The 20667-nt window shown below is 51.1% G+C and overlaps 1 protein-coding gene across 1 annotated transcript in view; it reads right to left on the bottom strand.

Moving 5' to 3' along the window:
* LOC100513542 (serine/threonine-protein phosphatase 5) overlaps nucleotides 16888–20667 on the bottom strand; it is a 28783-nt gene continuing 25003 nt past the window's right edge. Inside the window, exons 8-13 of the mRNA XM_003127234.6 lie at nucleotides 19657–19799; nucleotides 19485–19572; nucleotides 18773–18813; nucleotides 18500–18678; nucleotides 17576–17657; nucleotides 16888–17405 (exon numbers count right to left, since the gene is read on the bottom strand). Coding sequence (XP_003127282.4) covers nucleotides 17343–17405; nucleotides 17576–17657; nucleotides 18500–18678; nucleotides 18773–18813; nucleotides 19485–19572; nucleotides 19657–19799 — 596 coding nt within the window. The 3' untranslated portion in view covers nucleotides 16888–17342. The remainder of the gene's footprint in view (nucleotides 17406–17575; nucleotides 17658–18499; nucleotides 18679–18772; nucleotides 18814–19484; nucleotides 19573–19656; nucleotides 19800–20667) is intronic.

Raw genomic sequence — 20667 nt, 5'->3', positions numbered from 1 at the left:
TGTTTTGTTTGTTTGTTTGTTTGTTTTTTGTCTCTTTGCTATTTCTTTGGGCCGCTCCCGCGGCATATGGAGGTTCCCAGGCTAGGGGTCGAATAGGAGCTGTACCCACCGGCCTACGCCAGAGCCACAGCAACGCAGGATCCGAGCCGCGTCTGCAGCCTACACCACAGCTCACGGCAACGCCGGATCGTTAACCCACTGAGCAAGGGCAGGGACCGAACCCGCAACCTCATGGTTCCTAGTCGGATTCGTTAACCACTGCGCCACAACGGGAACTCCCGTTTTTCCCCACAAAAACAACAGAGTATAAAATATCTGGGAGTTCCTCCACGGCTCAGTGGTTTAAGGATCCAGTGCTCTCACTGCTGTGGCTCTGATTACAGCTGTGGTGCAGGTTTGATCTCTGGTCTGGGAACTTCCTCATGCCACCAGTGTGGCCAAAAAAAAAAAAAAAAAAAAAAAAAAAAAAAAAAAAAAGAAGCAAGCAAGGAAGAAGGAAAGAAAGAAAAAGAAAAGGGGAAACCACACAAAATACCTGAATTCATCTCGTGTGTTGAAGCTTTACTTTCTACAGTGTATGTGTGTGGTGTGTGCACCCACGCGTCCTGGGTCACAGTAAAACGTGTTTCTTACCATGGACGGTGGTCACTGGCCTGCGGTGGCCATGGCCGTGGGTTAATGGGCTGCTCCCTCATGGATGGATTTGTTGGGGGGGGGTTGCCGACTGTTTTTCAATTTCAAACCAAGAGCGGGGGACGCGTTGGTGGGTGGTTTTCACGTTGCTTGGATCCAGATGTGACTTCTCAACTTGTTTGACACGAGGCTGCTCTTTCAAAGACCTAGGGTGTGTCTGCGTGTCCGTTTTCATCCTACAGAACAGGAACCTAAGCTACAGCCTCAATGCATCCACACCACAGACCTGGCAACTCGATCCCCTCCTGGGGCCTTTCCAAGCTCTCTCTCCCTCTCTCTCTCTCTCCCTACCTCCCTCGCTCTTTCTCTCCCTTTCTAGAAATAACCAACAAAGCCCAGGATCACTTAGAAGGGGGAGAGAGGTGCTCTTCTCTGCGCTGGGGTTCGGGTTGCGCCCCCCAGCTGCAGACCCTGAACTTTCTCTCGAGAAGGAAAAAAAAAAAAATCCACAGCTGTCTGCACTCTCTACAGCAAAGACACAAAGTTCCAAGGGAGGAAATGTGGCCAGGAAACTGAGAGGCCCCGTGTCCTTTTTCTTAATTTATTTTTCCTAAAAGACAGCCACACAGCAAAATAATCCGTATGGGAACATTGCATTAATATCATGTTCAAAAACAGTCCACTCTACAGCTGTCAAGAGATGCATAATTTGGTTATAAACTTACATATCTATAGAAAAGCAAAGACGCGTTTATCACAAAAGGGGGTATTATTTACCATGGTGGGGGGAGGAGTTTGTGGGACACATGATGGATCGTATTATCACAGTTTGTTACCTTTATTTGTTAAATGGTGTCTGGGGCATATTTCAGTACGCATGCTACATATTCCATGACCTTTAAACATGTCTTTTATTGTCTTTTGTCCTTTGGGGGGGGCATACCCATGGCATATGGAGGTTCCCAGGCCAGGGGATGAATTGGAGCCATAGCCACTGACATACGACTCAGCTACAGCAACATGGGATCCGAGCCATGTCTGTGACCTACCTACACCACAGCTCACGGCAACGCCAGATCATTAACCCACTGAGCTAGGCCAGGGACTGAACCTATGTCCTGCTGGGTAGTAGTCAGTATTATTACCACTGAGCCACAATGGGAACTCCCACTGGTCGAGTTCTTAACCTGCTGAACCACAACGGGAACTCGTAAACATGTTTTTTAAAGGCAGTAACTCATTCAGGGTACAGCAGTGAAGTACATGTTATGTCTATTTTCTAGAATGTTCCACAGATGAAAATCTGAAGCCAGCAGTACAAGTGTGTGTTTAAAAAAACACTTGTAAACCAAATGCGCAAAACCAGGGAGGGTAGACTTGTTTATGTCGCTGAGGTGATCATGTTTCTTCCTGGTGTCTGGAAAGTGTTTCGTGGTGAGAATAATCCTAGTTGGTGATTAATGCTGCCTTTTTGTCTGAAGACCGTAACTAAAGGAAAAACCAGAGAGAGAGAATGAAATATTTAATTTTTCTGAAAGATGTATATTGCTGTCTTTGAATTCTAAATTATGTTTAGCTTTGCCAAAGTTTGTAAATCTCTACTCGAAGACAGCAACATGGCAGAAAGACAACTGGTAAACCACATTTGATGAACAGTATGAAGAGAAAGAGATCATACCTTGTGGGCTTGGGAGATATCATGTGGTGGGAACAAAAATCACGTGTACTTGGGTGGAGAGAAAAAGAAATTTTCCTATACTGTTGTGGGAATATAAATTGGTATAGCCTTTATGGTGAATAGTATAGAGGTTCCTTAAAAAACTAAAACTAGAGTCACCATATGATCCTGCAACCCCACTCCTGGGCATATATCCAGAGCAAACTCTAATTCAAAAAGATACATGCACCCCAGTGTTCATAGCAGCACTCTTTACAACAGCCAAGACACGGAAGCCACTTAAGTGTTCATTGACAGAGGACTAAATAAAGAAGTGGTACATAGAGTCAAAGGAATATTACTCAGCCATAAAAAAAGAATGAAATAATGCCATTTGTAGCAACATGGATAGACCTAGACATTAACATAAATGGGAGTTCCCGTCGTGGCGCAGTGGTTAACGAATCCGACTAGGAACCATGAGGTTGCGGGTTCGATCCCTGCCCTTGCTCAGTGGGTTAACGATCCGGCATTGCCGTGAGCTGTGGTGTAGGTTGCAGACGCGGCTCGGATCCCGGTTGCTGTGGCTCTGGCGTAGGCCAGTGGCTACAGCTCTGATTCGACCCCTAGCCTGGGAACCTCCATATGCCGCGGGAGCGGCCCAAAGAAATAGCAAAAAAAAAAGACAAAAAACAAAACAAAACAAACAAAAAAAACATACTAAACGAAGTAATTCAGACAAAGACAAATATCATATGATATCAATTACATGCGGAATCTAAAAAGGATATAAAAAGGATATAAGCGAACTTCTTTACAAAGCAGAAATAGACTCAGACACAGAAAACAAAGTTATGGAGTTCCTGTCTTGGCTCAGCAGAAACAAATCTGACTAGCATCCAGGACACAGGTTTTTTTTGTTTTGTTTTTTTTGTTTTTTGTCTTTTTGCTATTTCTTTGGGCTGCTCCCATGGCATATGGAGGTTCCCAGGCTAGGGGTCGAATCGGAGCTGTAGCCGCTAGCCTACGCCACAGCCACAGCAACGCGGGATCCGAGCCGCGTCTGCAACCTACACCACAGCTCACGGCAACGCCGGATCGTTAACCCACTGAGCAAGGGCAGGGACCTAACCCGCAACCTCATGGTTCCTAGTCGGATTCGTTAACCACTGCGCCACGACGGGAACTCCCAGAACGCAGGTTTGATCCCTGACGCTGCTCAGTGGATTAAGGATCTGGCGTTGCCGTGAGCTGGGGTATAGGTCACAGATGCAGCTCCGATTTACAAGCTGGCATTGTAGCTCCGATTCAACCCCTAGCCTGGGAACCTCCATATGTGGAGGGTGCGGCCATAAAAAGAAAAAAGAAAAAAGAAAGAAAGAAAGAAAGAAAGAAAGAAAGAAAGAAAGAAAGAAAGAAAGAAAGAAAGAAAGAAAGAAAACAAAGTTATGGTTACCAGAGTGGAAAGTGGGGAGGGAGGGAGATAAATTAGGAGTTTGGGATTAACATACACACTACTGTGTATAAAACAGATAAAACACAAAGACCTACCAGATAGCACAAGGGACTATATTCAGTATCTTGTAATAACCTATAATGGAAAAATATAGGCATATATAAGTATACATATATAATGAATCACTGTGCTCTACACCTGAAGCTAATGCAACACTGTAAGTTAACTATATTTCAATTTAAAAAATGATTTTAAAAAACACATATATTTAAGCCCTAAATGCAAGGAACTGGGTTATAGAAGCCATTAGGACAGAGGGGTCATGACAACGTGAAGCGTACATCTGACCCACGCCTGAAAGAGATTTTATTCCAGCGGAAATAAGGTTTATGCAGGAATGAGGCTGCCCTCCAGGGCCACCCACTCACACACCAGGAAGGTTTTCAGCTTAAGACATTGAAGGGAAAAATGAATCATTTGTACATCTTTTTTCTTTCCTGGCTAGTGCTGGGGTTTCCATTAAAATGCTCCATGGCCATCTCATCCTACTCAGTCCCTTGTTTTTGCCCAACCTCACCCCCATGCCGGTTATATAGACATTTTTTCCCCCTCGGGGCCGCATCCCTGGCATACGTTAGTTTCCAGGCTAGGAGTCCAATTGGAGCTACGCCACAGCCGCAGCAACGCTGGATCCGAGCCGCGTCTGCGACCTACACCACAGCTCATGGCAACGCTGAGATCCTTAACCCGCTGAGCAAGGCCAGGGATCAAACCCGCATCTTCATCGATGCTAGTCGGGTTCGCTAACCGCTGAGCCGCGAGAGGAACTGGAGTGCCTTTTAAAACATAACAGTATGGGGCTCCTCCCTCAGACTTTCTGATTCTGTACGTCCAGGCTGGGCCCTAGAATATATGTTTCTAAGTTGACACTGCTGGTCTCAGGATCTAACTTTGAAAGCTGCTGTCCCGCAGAAAAGGTTCCCTTCCTGCAACCTGGCCTTCGAAAAACAGGCGGAGCTTTGGAGCTTAAGACGGAGGGCCAGAGCCTGCACACCTCCAGAATCCAGGGGCCGCCATCACGCTCCCACAATTTTAATAGCCGGTCCTGGAGCGCCTCCTGGTGGAGACCGTGGGCGCACCCTGAGAGCCACGGCTGTCTCGACTTTAACCAGCGGTCTTGGAGCGCCATCTGGTGGATAAATGCGGCACGGCAACGTGCCTGAGTTATTACCTCCGCAGGCCTGGAGGTTGGGGGACGGAACTTGCTGTGTGAAGGGCGGGGCCTGCAATGTAAAAGGCGGGAACTTGGGGGCACCCGGTTTGGGGGAACCGGTTGGAGGGAAAAGGTTATTGTTTTCTGTTCCTGGAGACTTGGCTTCTCCCTCTGGGCCGTTGTACAGCCAAGTCACATCCCAGGGAGTCCTAGGGTTTAATCTGGTCCAGGGGTGGGAGAGCGCCTCCTCGTGGTCCCAAGGGGACGGGGAGCACGCGCCCTGCCGGTTTGCACGCCTCAACTCCATCCCACCCTAAGGACCTCTGCACGTTTGCAATCTAAACTCCAGTCTCGTGGAATCCAATTAGTCACCCCCGTGAAGGAATGTGGCCTCTTTGGGAGACCTTGTCTCCCCTACGTCCAACCTGGAGTCCTGGCACTGGAGGGGTCAAGGGTTACACGTGAATAAACCCGGATCATCACAGCCCTGGCTCAGGGGCTTTTGCACCGGCGGCCGTTCCTGCCTCCTGTGTGGGCTCCCTTGGGCATCCACTGGCCTCCACCCTCCCTTCCTTTGGGCCTTTACTCAGAAGCCACCTTAACTAGGTGATAACCCTCTCCCACCCCGACCTCCTCCGACCCCTGCCCTCCACCGGCAGTAGCTTGTACTTGTCTAGGAAGCTTATGACCCTGCCATGTCTTTGGTGACCCACATACTCCCTCGGGCCCTTCCTGGTCCTGCTCGGGGGCCCGGGGCAGCTCCAGGTTTCCAGGTGGGGTAACCTGGGCTGGGGCAGCAGGACTTCCCCTGAGCGGGAGCAGCAGATGCATTCCCGATCTTTGGTCAATCTGACCTTCCCATTTTTGAACTTCACCTGCAATACCCGTGTCACCAATGCCCTATATTAACCCCCCTGACAAACAGTGCGCTGTTTAGAAACACGGGTGCCAAATGACAATCAGAGCTCTGAAAGTGGGGATAGGCTGGGAGGGTTAGTTTTGATAGGGAGGTCAGAAATGTGACCTTTGAAGAAAGACCCACATGAAGAACAGAGCCCTGCAAACATCCTGAGGAAGGACACCCTAAGCAGCAGAAACAGCAAGTGCAAAGGCCCTGAGGCAGGAATATATATGCCTGGCATGTTCCCTGAACAGGAAGGAAAACAGCAAGGCTGAAACCACCTGAGTGGTGGACCGTGAGGTAGAGAAGGGACATGGGGACCGAGTAGACCAATGCCATCCAAGAGAACTTTCCGTGGTGATGGAAATGTCTTTTTTTTTTTTTTTTTTTTTTTTTGTCTTTTTGCCATTTCTTGGGTGGGCCACTTCTGCAGCATATGGAGGTTCCCAGGCTAGGGGTCGAATCGGAGCTGTAGCCACCGGCCTACGCCAGAGCCACAGCAACGCGGGATCCGAGCCATGTCTGCAACCTACACCACAGCTCACAGCAACGCTGGATCGTTAACCCACTGAGCAAGGGCAGGGATCGAACCCGCAACCTCACAGTTCCTAGTCAGATTCGTTAACCACTGAGCCACGACGGGAACTCTGGAAATGTCCTATTTTGCACTGGTATGGTAGCCATAGGCCATGTGTGGCTCCTGTAAGGCAGCAGGTGTGGCTGAGGAATGTTCATTCTTTTTTAATTTTAATTACATTTAAATTTTATTTATTTATTTATTTTTTGGTCTTTTTAGAGCCACACTGCAGGATATGGAGTTTCCCAGGTTAGGGGTCAAATCGGAGCTGTAGCCGCTGGCCTGCACCACAGACACAGCAACGCGGGATCCGAGCCACATCTTCGACCTACACCACAGCTCACTGCAAAGCCAGATCCTTAACCCACTGAGCGAGGCCAGGGCTGGAACCTGCATCCTGACGGATGTTAGACAGCTTCGTTTCCACTGAACTCCTAATCGCATTTAAATTTAGACTGCCCCTTGTGGCCGCTGGTTACCCTATTGGACAGAGCAGGTCTAGACCACTATAAGAACTTTGATTTTGGACATAATTGACATAGGAAGTCATTAGAGGGTTAGAGGAAAGGAGTGACTGGTTGAGACCTGACTCCTTGGTCAAACCAAGCCATAAGGCCAGCGCAGGAGGCAAAACAGACTCTACCTGTTGGTGGGAAATGTACCAGGCACAGGCAGGGGGAGTTGACTGTGGCTGTTTTGGAGACAATTCTCCACGCTGCGCCCTCTGGCGGCGGCTGGTGGGGACGACACCCCAGTGGGTTTGTCCCGCTCCAGGTGGACATTGCTGACTCTGCCCTCGGACCCCAGCGTGAGCATCTGCCCTTATTAAATTGTGAGAAGATGTAGGCTTGAATTAGAATCTGTGGAGATAAGCGTTCTTATTACAGCCCACAGCTGTAAGGTCATTCTAAGAAAATTTGGAAGAGTCTTCTGTGAACCATGGTCATTTTGACAACTTTTTTCATAGACAGCTGGTAACCAAAGGCTATCATGGAGTCAAAAGATGGCCTGAAAAGGTGGATTTGTTTTAAGAGTCCACTGTCAGAGATCCCGTCGTGGCTCGGCGGGTTAAGAACCCAACTAGTATCTATGAGGTTTGATCCCTGGCCTCGATCAGTGGGTTGAGAAACAGGCATTGCAGCAAGCCGCAGCATAGACCACAGATATGGCTTGGATCTGGCATGTGGCTGTGGCCAAGCCTGGAAGCTGCAGCTCCAATTCAACCCCTAGCCTGGGAACTTCCATATGCAGGTGTGAGCCTAAAAAGACAAACAAAACAGAACAAAACGGAAAAAAAAAAAAAAAAAAAAAAGGTCCTCTGTCAAGTCCATTCACCTACAAATTCATGATTTTTTGTTACTGTGACACTCTAATCAAATTATGATTACCAAGGCATTTAAGGTTTGTTTGGTTGTTATTTTGGCTGAGGTTGCAGTGGCTTGATGTGGTATCTCAGTTCCCAGTCCAGAGACTGAACCTGGGCCACAGCGGTGAAAGCACCGAATCCCAACCACTAGACTATCAGAGAACTCGCCATTTTAAGGTGCGGAGTTTTTTTTATTTTTTTCCTGCTACTTTTTAGGGCCGCACCAGCATATAGAGATTCCCAGGCAAAGAATCCAATCAAAACCACAGCTACTGGCCTACATCACAGTCACAGCAACAGGGGACCCGAGCCATGGCTGCAACCTACACCACAGCTCACGGCAACAACAGATCCTTAACCCACTGAGTGAGGCGAGGGATTGAACCTGCATCCTCAGAGATACTAGTCAGATTGTGTCCGCTGCACCACAGTAGGAACCCTGCCATTTTATGTTTTGAAGAGAGAAAACAGGAAGGTATTTGCTATCTGAAGCCAGAGGTGAAAAATAGAGCTGAATTTCTTCAGGGTTGGCAGACTGGTGTTACGAAGCGTATTCCACAACAGAAAAATGAGAATGACTGTGGGACCTTTAGCTCCACCCAGACAAAACAGGACTGCAAGTGCCTCTCCAGAGGGCAGTCTCTCCAGTTTTCCCCAGAAGACATGCCAGAAAGTGTTCACCAGAAGACAGAGAAGGGGACTTACAAGCTGCAGTGTGCCTCAGCACAGACTGGGAAGTCTGACCAAGTCAGAACAGATGGTTTGTCACTTGAATCTCCAAATACTTTTTATAGCTATTTTGGAGCAGTGATGTTGGGCCACTCTTGCTGTCTTAGATTTATTTTTTCATCCTTATTCATCACTCCAGCTACCATGTGCTATTTTTTAATGTTCGGGTTGGTTTCATTTTTAATTTTATGAACTGCATGCATCCCCGCTCCCTCCTATTTAATATTTATATCCAAGCATGTGTGTGAAAACAGCATGCGATGCAGTGGGTTTTTTCAATCTAAAAATAATCCATAAAGGAAGTGCCTTGTGGCACAGCAGGTTAAGGATCTGGTGTTGTCACTGCTGCGGCTCAGGTTTGATCCCTGGTCTGGGAATTTCTATATGCAGTGGGCACAGCCAAAAAACAAAAAAGTAATACATGCTCACTGAAAGAATTTGGATAAAGTCACATACACCATCAACTAGGATCCTTTAACCAAAAAACAATCCCTATTGTTACTTGGTTGTATACTTATAACCTCTGTTACATAAATATGATACAGAAATAGATGTAAATGAGCATATGCAGGAGTTCCCAATGTGGCAAAGTGGGTTAAGAATCAACCACAGTAGCCCAGGTCTTTGCAGAAGCGCAGGTTTGATCCCTGGTCTGGTGCAGTGGGTTAAGGATCCAACGTTGCCACAGCTGTGGCTCAGATTCCATCCCTGGCCTGGGCACTTCCATGTGCTGCTGGTGTGGCCATATAAAAATAATAATGATATACATATGGGTATAAATGAAGGAAAGGATGTAGATATAGATTTGGCTATAGATAAGGGTCTGGTTGAAGATATGGCTATAGACATATAGACATATACACCACAGTGAGGTGAATGGCAACCCCCCAAAGAAATGTCTACATCCCAACCCAACCCCTGGAATCTGTGATTGCGACTTCATTTGGAAAAAAGATCTTTACCAATGTAATTAAGGATCTCAGGAGGAGTTCCCTGGTGGCCTAGTGGTTAAGGATCCAGCTTTGTCACTGCTGTGGCATGGGTTCAATCTCTGACCCAGGAACTCGCACATGGCAGCCGCTCTGCCAAATAAACAGACTGAAAAAACCCCTCAAGATGACTGTCATCCTGAGATAAGCAACAGGACCCACTGTACAGCCCAGGGAACTACATGCAATATGCTCCACAGCAAGGGTTTCTGGAAAATCCCAAACATCTGAAAGGAAATTTTTTTAAGCCGCACCTGCAGCACGTGGATGTTTCAGAGCCAGGGATTGAACCCACACCACTGCAGCAACCCCAGCTGCTACAGTGATAACTCCTGATCTTTAACCCACTGCATCACCAGGGAACTGCTGAAATTCTTTTCTTTAATGGCCTCAGCAAGCCTGCTCTTTTCTAGTTTCCAGATAATCATTTTGCCCCCAAAGAATGTAAAAACAAAACTCGTTCCCAGACCATCTGCAGGGGCTCCTCTCTCATCTTTCTCGTATAAATCCTGCTGGGCCTTTAAGCACTGACAGCAGTCCAAGGCTGTCCCCTACCCTGCACATGAGGACACGACGTGCCAACAGTGAACCTGTATCTTCACATTAGATTCAGGGCTTTGGAGCCCAGGAAAGAGGAGGGAGCTAGAAAGGGCTGAGGGAGGGAGGGCTGGGCCCACACGGAAGGTCTGGAGGGAGACTGCTATGCCTTTTGGGGAGCCTGCAGCCAGTCTTTGGTTTACCAGCTCCAAAGACAGAAACTGCCCCAAATGAGTTGTGGGGCAGCTCTGGGAAAGAGGTGCCAAGAAAACTTTTATTTTGCTTTTTAGGGCCACACTTGAGGCATATGAAAGTTCCCAGGCTAGGGGTTGAATCTAAACCACAGCTGCCAGCCTATACCACAGCCACAGCAAAGCAGGATCCATCACCTATCTCGCAGCTCACATCAACGCTGGATCCTTAACCCACCGAGCAAGGCCAGGGATCAAACCTGCATCCTCATGGATACTAGTTGGGTTCTTAACCCTGTGAGCCACAACACTAACTCCTGAGAACTCCTTTAAAAACAGGAAGACTGAAGTCTAGATAGGAGGGGACACAGAAAAACATAAACGCCATACACTTTGATTTCAGGCTTTGATTTGAAACTAAATCATGCAAATTAGAAATATGGGCATCCTATACAGATGATAAGGATTAGGGAGGAAAAAAACCAACGCGGATCTTCACTGCCCCCTGCTGGAACAGTGCCGTAATGAGTATGGAACACCGGACGTTGGTGGCGCCCCCTAGAGCCTACAGTCACAAAAGCATCTAATGAGAAATCCGGAAAGGACAGATGCTCAGCAAAAACGCTTTGAGAACTGCAGAGCTCTGAGGGACTCATGAGCCTTTATTATCAGCGGCAAGATTGGGAACCATCTGTCCCAAAAAGAGAAGAAAGAGAAAATTACCTAGGAGGGATGAATTCTTAATTATTGAACTGAAATCTTTATGTATTCTGTGCCTCATCGTCATGAAAATTTGTCTATTTTGTTTGCAGAAAAGAGCCAAAGGCTTTCCCCTAAATGTTCTGCTTTTAGCATTAACACCAAAGGCTTTATTATCTCCCATTCAAGAAGCTCTGGGAGTTCCTGTTGTGGCTCGGTGGTAACGAAATCTGACTAGTATCCATGAGGACTCAGGTTCGATCCCTGGCCTCGCCCAGTGGGTTAAGGATCCAATGTGGCCGTGAGCTGTGGTGTAGGTCACAGGCGTGACTTGGATCCTGAGCTGTGACGTAGGCCGGCAGCTACAGCTCCAATTTCAACCCAAGCCTGGGAACCTCCACATGCCATGGGTATGGTTCTAAAAAGACAAAAATAAATAATAAAAGAAGTGGTAGAACCAGAAAAAGCAGCAGCTCTGCCCCTTCCTTGCTGTGTCCTAAGGCAAATTACTCCGACTCTGTGTCGCAGCTTCCTCACCTGTAAAATGGCGACAGTTGTGAGGAGCCCCTGTGTTCAGGCCTGTGAACTGCCTGACACGGAGAGTGCTCAGGATTACTGCAAACTGGTTAAGCGTACGGACTTGAGCCAGCTCGGTGTTCAAATTCCAGTTCTGTTCCTTGCTGGCGGTGAGACCTAAGACGCATAACTTAACCTCTCTGTCCCTCAATTGGCTCATCTGTTAAAAAAAAAAAAAAAAGAAGTGTGCCTATTCATCGTGTTGACATAAGAATTCAATGTTAAAACATGTCAAGTACTTAGAACAGAGCTGGCCCTGTTCTAAGTGACTTTATGAGTCGCCTGAGGTCTCCATTTTATTGGGGAGGAGACAAGCTTACACAGATGCAAGGGTTTCGTTGAAGGCCTCCCCCCAGGACCCAACACAATGTCGGGGACAGAGCCCACAGGTCTGGGCAGACTGTGATCCTACACAAGGACTCTGCGAGCCCAGGGTGGGTGGGTTTCCCCAGCCTCACTGCCTTCCTCCCCACGTCTGCATCCCACTCCAGTACCCGGCATCCACGTTTTTAAAGTGAATGCATTTTCTTTTTTGCAAATGTGGGCTGTTTTTTATTGTGGCAAAATACGCATAATACACAAATGACCATTTAAACCATTTCAAAGTGTATGATTCAAGCGCACCTGGTACATTCATGACATTGTGCAACTTTCGCATCTATTTTGTTCCAAAACTTTCCATCAGCCTTAAAAACCCTCGTATCCATTCAGCAGCCACTCACTCCCGGATCCCTTCCGCCCAGCTCCTGGCAACCATTCATGTTCCTGTCACTATGGGTTTACCTCTTCGGGACTTTTCAGATAAACGGGATGCTACAAGACACGGCCTTTTGTGTCTGGCTTCTTGCCTGAGCATGTTTTCCAGGTTCAAGCTGTAGCACGTATCAGACCTTCATTCCTTCCTAAGGCGGAGTTAATGCAATGCTCCATTGTATGGACAGACCACATTTTTTATCCATTCATGCACTGACCGGCATTTGAGTTGTTGCTGCCATTTGGCTAGAGTGAATCCGCTGGTGTGAACATTCGAGAACTGGTTTGAACACCTGATCTCACCTCTTTGGGGAGGTTACCTCGGGTGGAATTGCCACACGTGGGACTGCGCCTAGGCGGGGTCCCTTCAACCTCGGGAGAAACCACCAGCCCGCACTGCGGCTGCGCCATTTTCCATCCCTACCACCCACAGGGCTCATTTCCCCAAGGCTGCTGGGCTTTAAAGTATACGCTGCAAAGCACAAGGCCCCCCCCAAACCCGACACTACCCCTTTAGCCATTCTGAGATGCGCCCTCCACCCCCCGACCGAGCCAGCCCGCCCCACACCCTCAGGCTTCAACTGCTTCCATCCAAGTTCATGTGCAAATTCCTTGAGCTGGTTCCCCTCACTCTTTGGGCCTCCAGCCCGGTGGTCATGTTAACTCACGTGCACAGACCTGGGGGCGGCGGTGTCCAGCCTGAGTCCTGGCTCACTGTGCGCCTGAGCAGGTGGGGCCTGTTCCTCACCCTCATCAGGCAAATACCAGAAGGGAACCTGAGGGAACCTCCCTGAGACCAGGGCGGGGGAAGGCGTGCCACCTCTGACTCACAGGCCAGAGGCAGTAAAAGAGAAGCCAATGCATCTGATTTCTTAAACATACACCTCTGCATGGCAAGAGCACTACGAAGTCTAAAGACAAAAGACAGACTTGGGTAGGATCTCCGGTGATTTTTTTACCACAATAGTATCTTAAAAAAAAATAAAGGCAGAAAATCATATGCAACATATATCACAAATACAGGGCCTTTTGGGACCTCACTCTGTGCTGTTACAGCTGGAGATCCACAACCAGTCTGATCAGGAAGAAACACCAGACAGACCCCAAATGAACATTCTTGAAAGAAAACGGGGAGTTCCCGTTGTGGCGCAGTGGTTAGCGAATCCGACTAGGAACCATGAGGTTGCGGGTTCGGTCCCTGCCCTTGCTCAGTGGGTTAACGATCCGGTGTTGCCGTGAGCTGTGGTGTAGATTGCAGACGAGGCTCGGATCCCGCTTTGCTGTGGCTCTGGCGTAGGCTGGTGGCTACAGCTCCGATTTGACCCCTAGCCTGGGAACCTCCATATGCCGCGGGAGCGGCCCAAGAAATAGCAAAAAAAAAAAAAAAAAAAAAAAAAAAAAGAAAAAGGATGGGGAGAAGGATTGTCTTCTCCACAAATGTCATTATCATAAAAGACAGAGGCCGAGGAAATGTTCCCCATTAGAGACCAAAGAGCCAGGAGAACCAAGGGCAACCCAGGGCATTACTGATTGGCCAACAGATGCAACTGGATACAGTCAGTAGGCTCAAATACAAACAGCACTGCAAGGTTACACTTTCTAGTGGCTGCGTGTGTGATTATATGGGTGCAACTTTTTTTTTTTTGTCTTTTTAGGGCTGTACCCATGACATATGGAGATTCTCAGGCTAAGGGTCAAATCCAAGCTGTAGCCGCCAGCCTACACCACAGCCACAGCAACACCAGATCCCAGCTGTGCCTGCAACCTACACCACAGCTCACAGCAATGCCAGATCCTTAACCTACTGAGCGAGGCCTGGGATCGAACCCGCGTCCTCATGGATGCTAAGTCCGATTTGGTTCTGCTGAGTCATGACGGGAACTTCAATGTACCTTCAATCTTAGGAAAACACACTGAAGCAGGTAAGGACAAAAGATCATGATGTACGCTATGCAACTTACACTCAAATGACCCAGAAAAAGTGTGTGTGTGTATGTGTGTGTGTGCGCGTGTGCATGCAAGCACACACACACACACACACATCCTGATCCAGTGCGAGCAAATGGAATAAAATATTTCGTAATAGGTAAACCCAGATAAATGATACACAGGTGTTCTTTGGAACTTTCTTGCAACTTTTTACGTTTAAAGCTGTTTCCAAACACAAAGTTAAAAAAGAAACAAGAAACTATCACTATTTTTAGAGGCCTGCCAGCAGTATGCAATCCGGAATGGAGTCATCCTTTAAATAAAAAGCCAGTCGTCAAATTAAATGCTAGCTATGGGCCTCTTTCTATAGGAGTGACTGCAGCTCTGAACTTAAAGTTAATTCCAAGCATCTTGGGACCAACCAATAAATTTGCTTTTAATCAGAAATTTAAGTAAATTAGGAGTTCCCATCATGGCTCAGTGGTTAACAAACCCAACTAGCATCCATGAGGACACGGGTTTGATCCCTGGCCTTGTTCAGTGAGTTAAGGCTCTGGTGTTGCTGTGAGCTGTGACGTAGGTTTCAGACATGGCTCGGATCTGGCGTTGCCGTGGCTGTGGTGTAGGCCGGCAGCTACAGCTCTGATTGGACCCCTAGCCTGGGAACCTCCATATGCTGTGGGTGTAGCCCTAAAAAACTGAAAAAAAAAAAAAAAGAAAATTTAAGTAAATTATTTAAAAACCTCCTCCGAAAGTGCCGTCTTGGCAAGGCCTTGTGGCCCACAGCATGCTGGGGGATGGTCTAAGCGACCTGTTCAATGGACATGGCGTGGTGGGAGGGATGCATCAGGACTTCCAAGGCCAGGCCCTGAGGTCCTGCGGCTTCTGCCTGGGCCTCTAGGATGCTCCCTCATGGGCCCTGGCTACCGCGCCGTGGGAAGCCCAAGCCACAGTGGAGCTCCAGGGACAGTTCCCAGCCGCAGCCTGCACCAGCCGCCAGGCATGGGAGGGAGCCATCCTGGATGTCCAGCCAGGCCAGCCCCAGAGGCCACCTTCCACAAATGCCCGAGACCTCAAGTGAGAACTGCACAGCCCAGCCCTGTCAACCCACGGAACTGAGACAGACAGACAGACAGATGAGTATGTGTGTTTAAAGCCAGTGGCTTTAGGGTTTGCTGTGCAGTAAAGGAATAACCCTGCCCCAAAAAAGGTGTGGCTGAGGGGGACTTCAGACAGACAGACAGACAGATGAGTATGTGTGTTTAAAGCCAGTGGCTTTAGGGTTTGCTGTGCAGTAAAGGAATAACCCTGCCCCAAAAAAGGTGTGGCTGAGGGGGACTTCCAACCCCTCCTTGATGAGGGTCTTTCTTTTAACCCGGGACCTTGGGCCACTCCAGGCAGCCCGTACTTAGTCGTGATTTATCCCGGAGACCCTGGGCCGCACGGCATCATCCAGTCTCTCTGGAGACACACTGGCTGTCATGTGGGCTGGGCAGCCAATGTGACCAACCCCAGTCAACACCCTGAAAACCAAGGCTCAAGTGGTTCCCTTGCATGTTGTCACACTGTCGTTGGGAGAAACCAGTGTCAGCCGGGTGACTCCACTGGCCAAGACAACCGGAAGCCCACACGTGGTCTCTCTTGCGCTCCACCCTGTGCACCTCTTCTTTTTCTGATTTTAATTTTTTGTCCTTGCTGTGAGAAGCTGTAATAATGCATATAAAAGCTTTCCTAGGTTGAGTCCTTCTAGCAAGTGACTGAACATGGGGGTGGGCCTGGGGTCTCCAACTGGAGTAGCAAGGGGTAACCCAGCCCCCAGGATGCCCAGTGCTGCCCTGCAGTGTCTCACCTGCCAGGATCCATCTGCAGGTCTGAAGACTCCTCACAACCCTGGTTTCCCGTGGGAAGTAAATGCAGCTGGCAAAGTGGGATTTGTGCCCATTTTCCTCAGGATACCCCAGTGCATACCCCCGGAAGGTGGTTCACACCCACCTGCTTTGATAAGGGGACCAACCTTCGGGGCCTCTCTGAATGCCCCAAAGAAACCAGGACTTCATTTCTATCCCAGGGGAGGCAACAGGGGTCAAAGTATTCACTGGACTCGACCCTCCATCAGGTGTCATCTGGAAAAGGTAGGTCCAAAGAGCTCAGACTTCAAAAGGGAAATCTTTCCAGAGGCCTAGCCAAGGCGAGCCACCTGAATGGGATTCAACATAAACTTCTGATGGACAGAATAAAAGGGCAAGTGGCAGAAAATACCTCATCTTCCTCGGTGGCCGGAAACTTCTGCCTCACTGTGGGATGTAAGAACCGAGGTTGGCCTCCCCCAAGAGGGGTCTGCGAGCTGGACTGTGAGCAGCCTCGGTGACACTTGCCATGGGGAGGGCAGAGAGGAATTTCTTCCAGCTTTGGCTCCGCCCTGCTCTCCCCACCTGCACACGTGCAGAGATGGGGGTTCTCTGGCCCAGGAGCAGAACTCCCCCTCAGGAGCCACTACGATGGGCAGACACAGGGCTGCTTGGCAGGATGGCCAACCCCAGACCCACCTGCCCAGCTCCAGGGTGCCCCCCAGGGAGATGAGAGATAAGGGGGTGGGGCTCCCGACCCCTCCCAATCTCCTCCCAATGAAGGAGTCACCCCAGTCCCAGCAGCTCCCGAGGCTCCACCCATCCGAGACGAGCTGACTTACAATAATGACTTTATTTTAACATATTTAATTACAGACATAAAATAGCTGGGGAAGGGGGTGAGCCCCAGCCTGCCCCGCCCCGGGGCTGCCAGGAGGGGGTGCAGGTGAGGCCTCCCTGATGACCCTCCTTCCAGGGGTCTTCCTATGGCGGGGCCCTATTGCTTTAGCAGGGGAGGGGCCATGCAAACGAGGGGGGCGGGGAAGCCTCTGGGCCCCGCCCCGCCCACAGCGGTGCTGGCCTCCCTCCAGAATGCCCGGTCGGCGCCCCACCCTCAGCCTCTCCACCTCCTCCTCCTTTGTCCAGGGAGCAGACCATCTGGCCAGCCCCCCACCCCCTCTGCAAACCTAAAGGGGAATAAATACAAACTTTACAAAGTAAAAGGGGGTCCAACGTTGCCCTGGGCTGGGCCTGGGGTCGATGGGGAGCGGGGCCCTGCCGCGGGGGCCTCACATCATCCCTAACTGCAGCAGCGTGCTGGCGTAGGCCATGGGCTTGACGTCGGGATGAGGCTGCGGAAGCGGAGGCACACAGGTCAGACAGAGAGGCTGGCTGCGCCGAGAGGGGGCTTCTGAGCCCAGAGGCAGAAAGCAGCCCCGCCCCTGAGAGCTGCTCTGCACCGAGTTCGCCCCTCTTGACCAGCCTCCTTCTCCCGGGTCATGGACCCCAGGGGGTGACTCACCACTGCTGTGAACTGGTGGAACTGGGGCCGCAGGTCAGAGCCCCGGAGGTGGATGTAGGCGGCTTTGTTCCCCATCTGGTCGCTACAAGGACAGGAGCAGAGGTGGCCATATGGTCAGTCAGGGGCTGGGTGGGGCTGTGTGGGGCTGGGGGAGGGAGAGGAGCCCCAGACAGAGTCAAGGACCCAGATGGACAGAGGCCAGGAGGGGAGGAGAGGGCGCAGGGAGCCTGGCCAGCAGCAGGCCTTCCTGTCAGGATGGGCAGAGGGCACAAGCAGGGCTCTTGCCAAAACCTGGTCCCCAGTGTGACCACACCCTGGCTCTAACCACTGGGAAACACAGGGGACAAAGGAATGTGGGGACCAGCCACCTGGGGATGGAATCGGCCTTGTCCAGAGCATAAGAGACTCTGGTTTCTTCAACCAAAAACTAGCAAGGGAGAGGGGAGGGGACAGGGAACTCAAAGATAAGGAGACTGAAAACACGGCCCTTGTCTGGGTCTTGCTTGAAAGAAATCACCTAAAAAGACATTATGAGACATCGGGGGAAATGGAACTCCTGCTGGGTTCAGGTGACCTTTTTTGAAGGCGTGACTGTGGTAGCAGTACAGAAAAGAGTTTCCTCTTTCAGAAGCACACCTGGGCCTCAGTGACTAGGAGGAGGATGCCTGGGGTTTGCTTTACAACAGCCTCGGGGGTAGGGTGGGGTGGGGCGGGGTGGTTAGACTACAGAGATTGGCCCCCCACTGCTAACTGCTGAACCTAGGTGACAGGTATGTGGGTGTTCATTACACTATTTTATCACATTTTGGAATTTTCTATCACAAAAAAAGTTCGAAAAAGAAAAAAAAAAAGAAAGAAAGAAAGAAAGAAACAATCAGTGGGTGGGGAAGAGAGGCCCGGATAGAGGTAGAGGTAGGGCCGTACCAGTAGTTGGGGGCAGAGAAGACGGTGACACAGCGGCCACCGTGGGCCACCTCATAGCCCTCGGCCTTGACCTCGTGGCTGCGGATGATGTAGTCCAGGTGGTTCTCCTCCAGGAAGGCCTTGGTGACGTCAGGCCCGAACTGGCAGCTCACGCCCCGCTTGCTGACCGAGCGCCCGTTCTGGGGAGACAGGGTGCTCAGGTGCTGGCCGCCCCCCACCCACGCCCTCTGCCCACAGCCCACACCTGCAGCCCCTGTCCCCAGGGAGACTGACCTGTGGCTGTGGGTCCGACCAGAGCAGGTCACACATGGGACCTAGAGGCAGGAGAGGGAGCATCAGGCACAGGCCACCTCCCAAGCCTGTGGTCCAGAGTCAGGACTGGACTGGGAGGGGACATCCACCGGGGAGCGGGCGAGGGGCACGTGAGATGGGATTCAGAGCTGCTGCAGGCCTCCCCGTGACCTCCCCTCCATCCCACGTTCAATCTGTTATGGCCCCAAAGCTGGACGGGGCTTTTAACACTGTGATTAAGATCAGGTCCGTGCCCTGCTCAAGCCTCTGTGGCCCCTCCTGCCCTAGGAACGAAGACCCAGCTCCTCACCCAGGCCCTGAGGCTCACCAGGGTCTGGCCTCGCAGAGCCGTCGTGGGAAGCTCGCCCCGTGCCCCCTGTGCTTGCCGGGCCACCCTCCTGCAGGTAGGTGGGTGCTCTCGTGCTGTCCCAGGGAGGGCCTCCACCGCCTGATACCCTCACCCCGTCCACCCCCTCTCCCCACAGCCACCTGTGGGGACACCCACTGTCTGTCCCCATGCTGTCACTCCAGGAACAGCGGATAAACTCACAAACAAATAAATAAGGGACGCCGGCTGCTGCACTCATGCTCCCTGGCCAGCACCGCCTCAGCGGGAGCTGCACTGACCCCAGTCACAAGTGAGGAAACTGGGAAGGCCCCGGACGAAGGGGCTGTCCCCAGCCTGCCCCGTCACCTGAATCTGGAGGCTGCCGACTCCGCTCGATCTTCCTGATGTCATCCAGCGTGACGCCGTCTTCACTGAACAAGCCCCCGTGCATGATCTGGGGTTCAGGTGGGGACAGCAGTGTGAGGGGAGGAGCCAGCCACACTCCAACCTTCCCGGGACTGGCAGAGGGCTCGCTCACCAGCACTTTGCCATTGATGCACTGGGCCAGCGGGAGCCACTCGAACACCTCACTGAAGAGCTCGTACATCTGGGCTGTGTACTTGGCCTTCACCTCGCCCTCGAAGCCATAGATCTGGTTCATGTTGTCCGTCTCATGGTTGCCTAGCCAACAGCAGGATGAAGAGAGACCTCAGCACTGCTGGGCACCCTCGGCCCTGGCCGGGGAGGACTGCCCGGCGGCCCCGAGCCAATGGCATCCGTGCAGCAGCTCGCTGGTCCCTCCCAGAAACCCGACAGGGTGGAGACACTGTCCTCAGTCCCCTTTCTAGAGGGCAAAAGGCTGAGACGCCTGGGCATGTGGCCACAGGGCCCAGGCCTGTACCGATCGCCATGGAGTGGCTGAGACCTGGGTTCACCCCGGTCCCAACCCCAAGTGGCCACAGGCACGTCCCCAGCCCCTGGGAGCCTCAGGCTCCTCCTTAAAGGACCTGTCATACTTTTCAGGCTGTCTCAGGCTGTAAGTGCCAAGGAGGGGGAGATCTGGACAAAATGGGGGCTCCATCTTCCCCCAAGCAACCTCCCTCCTCCCTCCCAGGGCTCAGGGGCAGGGTGGCAAGGAAGCTGCCGGGCCCCCATGGCTGCTGAGCCCGTGCTGTTCAAGTCCTCTGCTGGCGCTCCTCAAGCATCTGTTCCATGCCTGGGGTCGCCATGTGAACCCTGGGCCTGACCGGTGTCAGCACTCATGCCCCCGGGAGCCCCCAACCCAGTCCGCTGCCCTCGCTTCCTCCTCTCCTGGCTGCACCTCCAGTCATCACCCCACACCTCAGCGCCCCCACCCCACCCACTGGGGCCCTGATTCCCTGGAGAGCTCGTCCTGCCCATCGGGCCCAGACATCTCAGTCTGAGAACCGCATCCGGAGCCAAGCTCCCCATTCCCCACCCTGCTCTTCCCGTCCTTCCATCCGTCAGTGGCAGCCACAGCCCTTCAGATGCTCCAGCCAAAACCTTGGAATACCCCCGACCCCTTCTT

This window comes from Sus scrofa, chromosome 6 (genome assembly GCF_000003025.6).
Source record: "Sus scrofa isolate TJ Tabasco breed Duroc chromosome 6, Sscrofa11.1, whole genome shotgun sequence".
Taxonomy (NCBI): Eukaryota; Metazoa; Chordata; class Mammalia; order Artiodactyla; family Suidae; genus Sus; species Sus scrofa.
Note: the sequence above shows the minus strand (reverse complement) of the source record. Positions and strands in the feature narration are given on the sequence as shown.